The sequence below is a fragment of the Aspergillus tubingensis genome (assembly GCF_013340325.1).
Source record: "Aspergillus tubingensis WU-2223L DNA, scaffold_12, whole genome shotgun sequence".
Taxonomy (NCBI): Eukaryota; Fungi; Ascomycota; class Eurotiomycetes; order Eurotiales; family Aspergillaceae; genus Aspergillus; species Aspergillus tubingensis.
Genome location: NW_023336286.1, coordinates 785075 through 798263, shown reverse-complemented (window position 1 = coordinate 798263; position 13189 = coordinate 785075). Strand labels below are relative to the sequence as shown.

Sequence of the window (13189 nt, the reverse complement as noted above, 5' to 3'; positions counted from 1 at the left end):
TAATTATAATATTCTTAACCTGTACTATAATCTTCTAGTTCATTTAAAAAATCTTTTTTTATATTTATAATTATATTATATTATTATTACTTTTTTTATTTTATTTAGTAAGATTTTAAGTATTTTTCTAATTTTAATAAAAGTACCTGCCTGCTTTCTTACTACAGATATTTTATTAAAAAAAAGATTTTTAATTTATATTAATTTATAATTAGAATATGAAGCCCATTAATACCTTATAAAATATTATTTTTTATAATATTATAAATTATATTATTATAGATTATCTGGGCTATTAAGAGCTATTAAATATAATTATTCTAAAAGAAAATTTAGAAAAATCTATAAATAATGTTTGAAAGTCTGGTTCTAACACTCTGTTTATTTATTTATTTAAAAATAATATTATTAATAATTTTTTAATACTTATATAATGATATAAAATTATTTAATATTTATTTATGAAAATAATTCTCCTGTCAGTTATTAGGTTTTTATATTTTTAAGAATAAATATAGTATACTTATATATTAATTTTATAAATTATAAAGCTGTAATATTCTTTTATTATAATGAATAAAATATAAATTTAAGATAAATATTTATTATTATTAATATTATATTATAAACTTTTTCTTATTATTCACTTGAAAATAAATTTATAATAAAATTTATAATTATTATTTTTCTAGGTTTACTAAATCGTGGTAATAACTTTAATTTATTATATAATATATAATAATAAACTTAAATTCTTTAATAGAGATTATATATTTTTATATATATTTTTATCTTAATATGTATATTATGCTACTAATATTTATATTAAATATTTTTTTAAAAAATATATTATTCTTAGTAATAGCTGTCTTCTAATATATTATAATTTCTTTATAATATTTTTATCTTATTATTAAAGTAGCCAGGATTATTATAAATTTAATTTTTTTAAATTAACTTATTCTATTTATTTTCTAAATCAAGTTATTTATTTTTTAATTTATAAAAATTTTAGCTTTTTGTTCTTATATTTTATAAAATAGATCTATTATAAAATTCTTTAAATTAAAATATACTGTCTTAGATTTAATTAACATATATATATAGATTTATAATATTAAAAAATCTTAAATTTTTATATTATTAATAATATTTTTTTCATTTATAAATATATTTTAAATATCTGCAGGCACTCTTTTCTGTAAGTATATATTTTAATATTTATTAAATTTTCTATATAATTATTTAAGCTACTTCCTGCTGGTATTCTTCTAGATTATTAAGTTCTTTAATAGCTTTATTCATAAGATAAATAATAATAAACTCTATCTTATCTTTTTTATAAAAAAAATAAAATCTAGATACTGGCTAAATATATTTATAAAAGTTTTCTTTCTGAGTTAGTATTTAATTATGAAATTAAATATTATAAATAATATTCTTTATTAAATCTACTGGAGACTTAGCTTTTTAAATATAAGATTTAGAAAGATTCTAAGATTAATATAATTAGATTATATTATTATCAGGAATTTATTTTTTTTAAATAATAATATTATTACTTATATAATTTTATAATAATAAATAATTCTTAATTATATATGAAATATCTGTACTTTATATCTGTTATTTCTTTTAAAAAAATAAAATAAAATACTAGATTTCTTTTATTTATAGCTATAATATAATCGCGCTAATTATGAAATTCAATAAATTTATTTTTAGCTTAATTTATGGTTCTAGATTAAAATATTATAAAAGTAATATATTTTAAAAGACTTTTTTCAATTTTTAAATAGTTTTTTATATTAATTATTAAGTTTAAGAATTAGTCTAGAAATGTATATTATTAATAGTTGTATTTTATTATTATATAAATTTTTTTTCTTTAACACGTGAGTTCTGTGAGAGGAAGAATAATATAAAAATAATTTTTAATAAATTATTTCTAAAAATCTATAAATTTTATAAATATTAGGATTTTGCATGTAATTTTAGATTCTAATTAAAATTAAATTATATTAAATTATTTTTTATTAAAATCTTTTTAATTTAACTTTATATTCCAGATAGCATGCTTTTCGTGTATAAAATTTATATTTAAAAATTTCTATTATTAATTAATATTTTTTAAATAATTTAATATTATTTATATATGCTTGATATTTTTTATAATTTCTTAGATATATAAAAATATTATTAAAATATATAATATAGTAGATATTAAATAAATTATTAAATATATAGTTTATATAACTGTAGAATATAGCAGGTATATTGGTTAAATCTAATTTTATAATAATATATTTATAATAATTATAGTAAGTGTAAAAGACAGTTTTTTATTTACTATTTTTTTATTTAGATGCAATAGTAAGTATTATATAAATTAAATTTAATAAAGATTTCTATTTTACTAAGATAATTTATAATTTTATTAATTAGTAATAAAGAATAATAATCTTTGGTAGTAATTATATTTAATCTTTAATAATTTATATAAAGATATAATTTATTATTCTTCTTAAAAATGAATAAATATATTTACTAGATTTTAAGAGAGATAAATTTATTTTTATTATAATATAATTATAATATATTTATATAAAAATAAGTTATTTAATTTTAATAAATTATAAATTAATTAATATAAAGATCACTTTTCTTCTTTTAATTTAATTATATAATTATATTTAAGATATAATACTAGAATACTTATTTATTTTTTAGAGAAAATATTTATAAAATTATTATATTTATCTAAAAGCTTTCATATAATATTTTTTATAATATTTATTTTATTACTATATTTTATTATTTATATATAAGTAATGCTTGATCTATATAAATCTATATTATATAGATATAAGCTTTTTTCTTAATAACAATACTAATATTTTTTTATTAGTTATTTTGAAATATATCTTTTTTATATAATAATATTAGTTTTTCTTAAATCAATATCAGGTCTTTGGCTTTGTAACTAAAATATATTTAATATTATATTAAAATCTTATATATTTATAAAATTAAATTATTATTAATTAAATTTTTTCTTGTCCTTACAGTCTGTGGTATTAATTATAAAATTATATTATTCATATAAAAATATATAATATTTATTGAGAATCTTTATATAACAGGAGGCTTGATTTAATAAATCTAATTATTATTTTATTTATAATTACCTAATAAAAATTATTTATATATTATAGTTTATTAAAATATATATAATTACAGGTTTTTAAAGTATGTTAAATATTATTTATATATTAATATAATTAAATTTCTTTTATAATCAAAGTTTTAGTACTACTATTGTATACAGAACTAGGATATTTAATTTCTTATTTATATTATATTTTCTAAATAATAAGTTATTATATATTTTAGTTTTTAATATTAATAATATTTAATATTAAATATAGAATGATTTATTCAAGACTTCTTTTCTATTATATTTAAGTTTATCTTAGATTTTTATCTATTTTTTTAGAATTTTATATTAATAATCTGAATTACTGCAAATTTCTCAAAGTAATATCTTGATATTTTTCTATCTAACTATAAATATCTTATACTATTTTAATATTTAATCTTTAATAATTTATAAATATACTATAAAGAGGTTATATATATCTGGTTTTTTAAAATATTTTAAAATTTTTTTTATAAATTTTCTCTAATACTCAGGTATATAGATAATCTTTTTATTAATTTTTTATATATAATTTTAAAAACTAGATATACTATTAATAAATATATAATATAAATTTATATAAAAATTAATAGGTTTTTATTTTATATTTTAGTAATATTAGTTTATATTCTTTTATAAATTTATAAATTTATTAAGTTATTGGAGGAAATTCACAATATTTTAACTAAATTAAAATAAATTATTTATTAATAAATATTTTTATTATATTATTTTTATATTATTATATTATTTTTATTAAAAAATAATAAAAAATAAAGATAAAAGACAGTTATTATATTTAAATAAATTTAAATAAAATAATATATATTTTATATAAAATAGTTCTCCATGCGAGCCATATAGATATAATAGTTAATTATTTTTTATAATATTTTTTATTTGTTATAAATCTAGCTGATAATATTATTATATATATAAATTTTTTTATATTTCTCCTGATTTCTCTATTATAAAACATCAATAAAAGAGTCTTATAAATATAAATTATTATTATTTTATATTTTTTATTATTTTATCTAGATCTGCAAGTTGTTTCTATAAATATAATTTTTAATCAAATTTTTATATAATTATTATTTTAGTATAGTAATATCCTTGTCCCCAGAGGATTTATATAATTTAGAAATCTTATTAATTCTAGTATTAGATATTTATTACTCGCAGTTTTAGTAATCAAAAAAATCTTATAATAAAATTATTAAAAGATTCCTGTGAGCCTTTCTCTGGTATAATATTTTAAATATAAACTATTATTTTTCTTATCAGGCCTTTTTTATAAAAGAAATAATCAGAATTATTAAGAATAATATAAAAAATAGTTATTATTTTACTTAGAACTGATTACTGGTCTTTTATAATATCAGAGAGACCAGTAAAATATAATATAGAAGCAGATCATATAATCTTATTTAATCTATATGATTTGTGACTATGTATTATTCACGTGACCTGCTGGATCACAGTGAGCAGGCAGACCTGCTCTAACACAGGGGTAGTACTGGCAAGAAAAAAAATTAATAAATTAATGAATTAATAATAGATAATTAAAAATAAAGTATATTTTATTATATTTTATTATTAAAATACTACTAATTAGCTATTTATTCTAATAATCTATAAGATATTTATATCTGAATAATTTTTTAGATTTTTTTTAAAAATTAAACTGGCAAGCGTGGGCCCTTTTTATATAATTAAATATAATAATTAAATATAATATTTTTATTTTATTAATCTGTATTTATTAATTCCACTTATTACTTAAGAATAGTAGTAAAATTATAAATATTATTAAGTATTTCTGTATTAATCTAGCTAATATTAATATTATATCTAGTATAATAAAGAGAATTAAATAATATTTATTATAAGATATATTTTTCTCTTCTTAGAATACTGGTAATATAATATTAAAATATAAGTATTATAATAACAGCTAATATTATAAAAAACTTTTTTAATAATATTAAAATTAGTATTAACAGTACAGAGATAATATATATAAAAAAAATATTAAATTTTAATAAATTATTTTTATAACATGCAAATCTTCTTCTTAGAAACTGTTTTAAAAAAATATATTAAAAAATCTAATATAAAATATATAATTTAAAAGTAAATAAAGTAAGAAATAAATAAAGTAAGAAATAAATATAAAAAGTATTTAATTATTAAATAATTAATATATAATAATAAAAATAATAAAAAGTATATAAATAATAATAAAAAATAAATAAACTAATTATAAAAGATTAAAGAAACGATAACTACAGGATAAAATAATAATATAAAAATTCTTTTTATATTTTTTATAGTAAATCTATTTATATGAATATAATTAAATATTTATGAAATTATACAAAAATAGCATGTAATCCTGTCTATATTATATATTTTATAAATTTTTAATTTTTATTATTTTAAATTAGAAATATATAAAATTATCTTTAATATTTAAGCCAGATAGCTTATCCCAGTAAAAAATATTATTTATATAAAATAATCTAGTTATCAAGGTCAAGGTTATCAGGATGATATATTATAATAATTATAAAAATTATAAAGATTATTAATAGTAATTCTATATTTTTCTGATATTTATAAGATATTAATTCCTTTATAATAAGTTACTAATCTTTTAAGAATCAGTCTATTTTGTGGATATAGACTATTTTTATTATTATTATATAAATATATAATATTTAGTGGCTGATTCTCTATCTAGTCAACAGGCTTTCTACCCTGACAAGTAGATCCTATCACATAATACCAGCTATTTCTTCTTATTCTATAGATGATGTATCCTTGGCATTAAGGAGCAATCTCTAACAGTTAATTAGATAAGAACTTGATTGCTAATTATTATAGATTGAAGATTTATTTAAAGATAATTTATATCCATAGAATAGATTAATTTGAAAAAAATCAGTAGCTTAATACGAAGAATTCTGTATCTTATAATTAATTTATAAAATATAAAACAATCTTATAATTCTCCTAACTACTATAATACATTATTCTGGTGATCCTGGTCTTGATAGCTGGCTATTCTATCACATACTTTCTACATAAATTCTCTTTCATATTAAATATATTACTTATAGATAGATTGATTTCTTAATATAACTTGTCTCTTCAAGTAAAGGTAAAAAATATTCAACGGTATACTAAATCAAAATTCAGGAAGATAAGAAAATAAAATAAGAAATACTTAAAGATGTGCTGAAATTTAGATCCAGGAAGACGAAAATGTGAAGATAAGAAGTGTTCTAAAGGCGCGCTGAATCGAGATTCAGGGAGGTTAGCTTATATTATTGTATTTCTCCATACTGTCACTGGGATTACAGCTAGCTGACTGCCCCATCTCTTACAGCTAAATAAAAACAAAAATCCAAAATAAGTTAGAATATTTCTGCTCTTATGATATATTGATAATATAAAGATAGACAATAGATTACTGCTATAATCAAAGAAATCAGATATAAGCTGATTAGAATCTCTAGCGTGGCCTGCAAGGTGCTGGAATGGAACCCAACAAGATATAAGAATGATTAATAAATGAACAAAGGAAATCCCGACAAACAAAGGGAGTAATCGTTTTCCCTACTGATATCAGGTTTCTTCATATCAAATAGCCAAATTTTTATTCGCAATGAGGGTACAGACGACAAAGAAAGGGTGCCGTTGAAGCCACGGCCCTTAGATTTGTCCGTAGTTTATCACCCTGAGGCCTGAACGCCTCCAAGGGCCAAGCTTATAACGGATGTGCATCTGAGCCAATGTGGCCCAGTTACTCAAGGCTGTTGCCGGATAGCATAGGAGGTGGGCAGAAGACCTCCACGGAGCGCACCTAAAAGCGATCTTACATGTAGAAGCGGTTCTCGCGGTTCATACAAAACCCCGTAAAGGACTGAGGAATGTGGCCAGTGAGAGTTCGATTTCTTGGCAGCGGGAAAAGCCTTAGGTATAGAAGCTGCCTGAAATAATGATAACCATGTAGCATCGGACTTCTAACACATTACAGCCAAGCTTTATTCTTCTTTAAGCCTGGGCCGACCTTCCGCATGCCCTACACTAAGACATGTGTGATGCTCATATAACACGATATACAGGAAAGCGGAGTTGGAAGCCTAAAATATACCGAGTACGGGGTCATCCGATAGTGGACGCACAAGCCCTATAGCAAAAAGAAACCGCCAATCAGATGTATCTTCAATTCACAATATCTACAATTTAGTGATCAACCACTAGGAAGGATATCAGCCAAACGTTGAACATACCAAACTAGAATGTTTACCCTTCCGCTTTACCCATGAATAAGATTAAAACGTCCCAGTGATAAGGCCTATCTGAGAAGCTGCATGGCGTTGTGAACAACTTGCATATACTGTCATTTGTTGGCTAACGACACTACTTTTGACATAAACTTATCATACTTGGAGCAGTGGCACCGTGAACCCAAGATGGCAGAGCAACCAGAATCCATGACCAGCGAATAGCTAGAGCTTAAACGCTCTCAAGGACCTGTTCCTTGAACTCTCTCTCAACCTTGTGTCCCTTGTCATCGGTTGTAGACTCGCCATGCAAGTTCAGAAGCGCACCGAGGTCGAACTTGGGAGACTTGAGAAGCTTGACCTTGCGGATGTGGACCTAATGGAGCATTAGATGAGTCGCAAATAATTAATAATAGACGAGGACCGAGGGAAACGAACGTTCTGCAGGGGGTAAATTCCCTGGGTAGCCTTCTCAATCTCACGACCGATAACTTCGGGAATGAGCTTGGTGGTAAGCTGAGCGAGAGAGCAGCTAGCGGCCTCGCGCTGCATGATCTCGGTCATCTTCTTGCGGATAGCGCGGATTTGGGACGAGCGAGCATATGTAGTCTTCTTGATCTGGTTGGGGCGTCTCTTCGTGAAGGCGATGGCGAACAGACGGAGAAGATAGTCATCGGTCGTCTTCACAGTGACGTTGGCTTCAATCAGCGACTGCCACTTGCGCACAAGGGATCGCAGCTTGTCGGTCGTGAAATCCAGTCCGTGGAAGTTGGTCAGGCAGTTCTTTCCCTGGATCTCATCCACGCGGAGCTTGACCTTACGGAAGGCATGGTCCTCGTCGTTCTGCAAGTCGGCAAGAGAGACTTCGAAGATACGGCCCTTCAGGGAATCGTTCGCGTTCTTCAGACCACTGGTACGGTTCACCAGAGTCTTTCCAACACTTCAACAAAGGGAACGTCAGCGACTGGTTTGCACAGGGAGAATGCGAGAAAAGATGTCTATAACGAGGCTGAATAATATCTGAAAGTCCTGACGACGAAATGGGGGGAGGGGCGATGCCATACTCTCTAGTCTGGAAGGTAGAGGGAGCCTATTCTTGTTAGCAAAATCCACAAACTCTCGAATCGTCAACTTACCTTAACAGAGTACTCGTCTTTCCGGGTGAAAGGGTCAACAGTTCTCCTCTTAACACCCTTCTTGCCCTTCGACAAGCGCTTGTTCCTGCCATGAAATCAGCAAGAGCGCAATACGGTCGAATTGCTGCAACTTAAATTCATAACAGAGTAGGGCGTTCACATACTTTCCAACGGCCATATTTGCGACTCGTGTCTATCTTGCGCGGCTTGAAGACAGACTAGGATATCACACCACACGCTCTGGTGGAGGTGAGTCGGATCGATTGTCGCTGCTTGCTGCTTGCTGCTCGATCGCGGGATGAGAGTAGAAATCGAAATCCCACAGAAAAGTCGGCTAAGCGAGGCGTCGGCCCTATCCAGTTACATAATATTTGCGCCTCCACCAAGCCCCCCAAAGTTCACAATGATTGGACAAAACTTTTACATCACATGATTTTATCTACCCCGTTTCTACGGAGTATCTTCCCATCACTTGGACAGCTTCGAGATTGCAAGTGCCTGGTTGTACTGGTATAGGCTTTCCCCGAAATTCTCAGGTGTCTATGCTCGAGTCAAGTGGCTCAGTAAAGTACAAATTTTAACATTATGCTGCCTAATATCTTTACCTCTTCAGACCTGGGCTCTTCTCCAGGGCTCTTTTATTATCCATATAGAAATTTAATTGTTACAACTTCGAATGCATCACATTACACAGCTACATAGTGTAGTTATATTCATACTCTGTAACGTATGGTGGTGTACTTTCCGCCCGAGTCAACCACCCGTGCCATACGAAAGCCATTCTCAGTTCACGGTATCTCAACTAGCAGAGATCTGTGGAATCTATATAAATCATACAAAAATAAATATTTTCGATCTTCTTTCCCCCCCCCCCCCCCCTCGTTCTCATTTCATTTGTTTCATCTCCAGTGACTATTAAGGTTAACTTAGCATATAGGATCTCTAGTCATTATATAACCCTATATTAAGAAAAAATCTTGATAATTTTCTGATACATATATTACCTACCTAATAGAACCATTGATTAATTCAGAAATTGCTAACTCATAATCGCCGAGATGTTATAGATATCTTTTGTATGAAGTTGTATGGCTGGCCGATTCGGGCGGGAACTAAGTTAATCATTTGACTAGTCACTCACTCTACATAGTTATTTTAATGTTAGTTAGGTTAACTACCAGTCGATGACTAATCTACCACCAGTCAACCAACTGGTTGCTTTTCCATTACCTTGTGCACCGAATAGTGTTCTTCAGTCTCGGGGAGTGCATGTAGTGGATGATTAGGCTATACCTGTCTAGCCCCCCTCCCCGAAGATCCCTAGTCCTCCACTGAAGCACTCAAACTTCCTCATAGCCTGCGAAGCACACTCAGATAAAATCGGTCCGGTCACTTGCTCGCACCGCTTTGTTTCACTAGATTTGTGCCTTCACAACATAAATTTGCCGCCGACTTTGCAGCAGTTTCGTGCATTGCTCTGCTGAACTCACATCGGCTGTTGAGCTGTCAACCCAAGAGGTTCAAATTTCTTACAGTATTAAAGGACATCTTGAATTGCCGGTCGCGTCACCTAGAAACTCTGAAGCATGGTATGCCACTCTACACATTGCCAATCTACCTTTCTCTAAGCTTTCTATGAATCTAGGGTAAGCGGAAGAAGTCGAGCAGGCAACCACAGCAACCTAGAAAGGTGACCACCTTCTGATTCCTCGGCGTTACCGTTGCTAACACTGAGTTAGAGAGAACCGTTGCCTACGACATTTGCGTGCCTTTTCTGCAATCACGAAAACTCCATCGTCGTAAAACTAGACAAGAAACTTGGCCTAGGGAACCTGTCCTGCAAAGTCTGCGGTCAGCGATTTCAGACGGGCATAAACTGTGCGTGCATGATCTCTTCTACGTGAGTGGCATTTGCTTATGATATATACTTAGATCTCTCCGCTGCTGTTGATGTATACTCGGACTGGGTGGATGCCTGTGACGCGGTTGCCAAGGATACTGCTACCAAGTACGAGGATAATGATCCTCGTGTCAGACCTTCGAACGATTTCGCTACTTCCCCCAGCGCTCGTGATGTTGGGTTCGAGGAAGCGGATCGGAACGATACATATGCCGATGAATACTGACTCTGAACTTAGAGGATCCCGCAGCGTACCAAATGAAGTAACATTGAACTTGCGGCACACTTCTTAGTGGAAGATACTATACCCTAATACTGTGAATGGAATCCAGCTGCGACATCGTTAAGCTGTAAACGTGTACTTTATTCATACATATGTATGTATGTATATCATAGTGGTTTCTGAAGCCACAATCTTCGTTGGTATGGCTACAGCGTGTAATAGCGGTCGCCGAAGTCACCAAGCCCTGGTATGATGTATCTAGAATGGCCTTGATCAGCAATGTAGATGTAGGTTTTATAGACCCGAGATACTCACTTTTTGTCATCTAGGCCTTGATCTATGAAAGCAGTCACTACTCTGAGTTTTGGAAAGCGTTCAGCAAAATCTGCAACGCCTGAAGGGCTTGCGATAAGGTTAAGAAACAAAATGCGGTCCTCCGGGACCCCCTTTGCTTTCAACACCTCAACGGCAAGTGTTGCAGAGCCCCCTGTTTTGTGTTAGTTCGTTTAGTGCGGTGAGTCGAAGAACTTGCCTGTTGCAAACATAGGATCAAGAAGAAGCACCCATCGATTTGCGATGTCACCAGGGAGCTTTTCATAGAACAGTTTTGGCTTGCAAGTTTCCTCGTCCCTCTGTATAAGAATTTTTCCGATTCGGACAGAACGACAACAATCTCTCAAACCCTGCTCCATCGCCTCTCCTGCTCTCATGATGGAAACGCCGCATATTTTCCCTTCGAACCGGACTCCGAGATAGACGCGACCTACAGGTGTCGTGACCGATTGTTCAACCACTGGCAGGTGATTGAGCCCCTCCTCCACCAGGAGGCGTATGATCCTGTTTGAGTAGAAGATGAAATCGGCACGGCTAGTCCTTCTATCTCTGATCATGCTACGAAAGGTGTCAGCAGAGGATACTGACTAGTGTTAGCCTATAAGTTATGAATCGGCCTTCATCTTACGTCAAAAGAGCGATCAGCTGAGGGGACTGAGGTAAAACGTGGACATTCTCGTACGATATGTCTTTAGATACTGTCGCTGTGGGCTTTTCGCCATCGGGCCTGTAGATGGGGCCAACGCCTTGCGCGGGGGAGGGAGTGGCTTCTGACATCTCGTTCGTCTTGGCTATGGTAGCTTATCCCTGCCTTCCACAAATGAAAGAGACGAAAAGTGGTGAAGAAACAGGAAAGGAAAGATATTTGCAGCGAAGTAACCTGTTACCAAGGTAGAAGGGTTGGGTTGGAGTTTAGAGAGTAATGCAGGCATGTAAAGCTCAGGATAACAATCTGCGAGGCTAAAACGTTTCCTCATTGGTACAATAAGTTAGTGGGACTACTTAAGTTGGCTATTAGTACTACTCCGTAGTCAATCGTAATACGGAGTATCACGGTAGTACTGCGGTAAACTATCCATAGAAGTGGATTCAACCACATGCAATCAGTCTAGAACCGTCCATTATCCTCTGAGAGAGCACCCAAGCTAGCCTGAAAAATCAACTTCGGCCCAAGATTTGGGTATGGGCATTAAACAAACGCCTTTCAAGTTCGGGACTGAGTTTCCGCCTAATCTGATACATCTTGAAACAATTGCTAATGAAAATATGCTCTTCACACTTTGTACCATATACCCCTAGTGGGTACCAACTCGTGAACAGTGCTTTTCCCCGACCGCCGTGAACCATTTAAAGCCAATAACTAAGTAGGTGGTTCGTGGTTGTTCATCCTTCTATCAAATTATGTCTTTTGGATCACTTTGCCCTGTGACTCCAAACCCCAATCAATAGAATTTTACGCAGGCACCCGAGGGTACTCTTAATAGCTGATCCGGTCAATTCGGCGACGTCGCTGTATACTGGGTAGCTATGACCTGGTATCGGCACTTGACCCTTACTTTAAAGCAACGGACATGTGGAATAGTAAGCAAGGCGTAAGTTAGTCGACGGATTAAGTAGATATCTATCGAGTACCAAGCGCGGAAAGTAGACACAAGGCTTTTTTTCCGTTTTCCTTTCACCGTCTACGCAATGCACTTTGACTCTAGACGTTATAAATGCCATTTCCCACACTAGAACAGCTTTCCTCTTGACTATAAATCTTCCCTTATCAACACGGTAAGACACCGCCTTGTAACTTTGCAAATATGCCTTTATAAGAATAAGCTTATATGTAAATCTTCTGTCGATATGACATCATTGTCAACGTTCGCCTTCTCAAGCCTCCAACATACTTAAGGTGGACCCAATGCAGTGAATGTTGAATTGTGTCTGATCATTGGGAATAGGAATGCTCAAACTCGAAGTAGCTAGAATTTATCGTGGCCTAAGTTTTAACCTTAGTTATAATACACAGAAGTACGGTGGACTGCATTTCCACAACTTCTGACTGTATAACAAAGGACACAATTCATATGGACGAGTGCACAATTGCATTGAGCATTT

At 30.1% G+C, this 13189-nt stretch overlaps 2 protein-coding genes across 2 annotated transcripts; one reads left to right on the top strand and one right to left on the bottom strand.

The window, feature by feature from the left end:
* Window positions 1-10216: 10216 nt before the first annotated feature.
* Window positions 10217-10756, top strand: AtWU_10316 (transcription elongation factor 1 family protein; the record flags this gene model as incomplete). Its single annotated transcript, XM_035505421.1, has 4 exons — window positions 10217-10219; window positions 10276-10320; window positions 10370-10508; window positions 10563-10756. 4 exons carry the CDS (start codon window positions 10217-10219, stop codon window positions 10754-10756), a joined length of 381 nt encoding a protein of 126 aa, XP_035361314.1.
* A 203-nt stretch (window positions 10757-10959) lies between these two features.
* AtWU_10315 (uracil phosphoribosyltransferase) lies at window positions 10960-11863 on the bottom strand (the record flags this gene model as incomplete). The annotated part of the gene is made up of 4 exons (XM_035505420.1): window positions 10960-11011; window positions 11069-11240; window positions 11286-11644; window positions 11715-11863. 4 exons carry the CDS (start codon window positions 11861-11863, stop codon window positions 10960-10962), a joined length of 732 nt encoding a protein of 243 aa, XP_035361313.1.
* Window positions 11864-13189: the final 1326 nt, after the last annotated feature.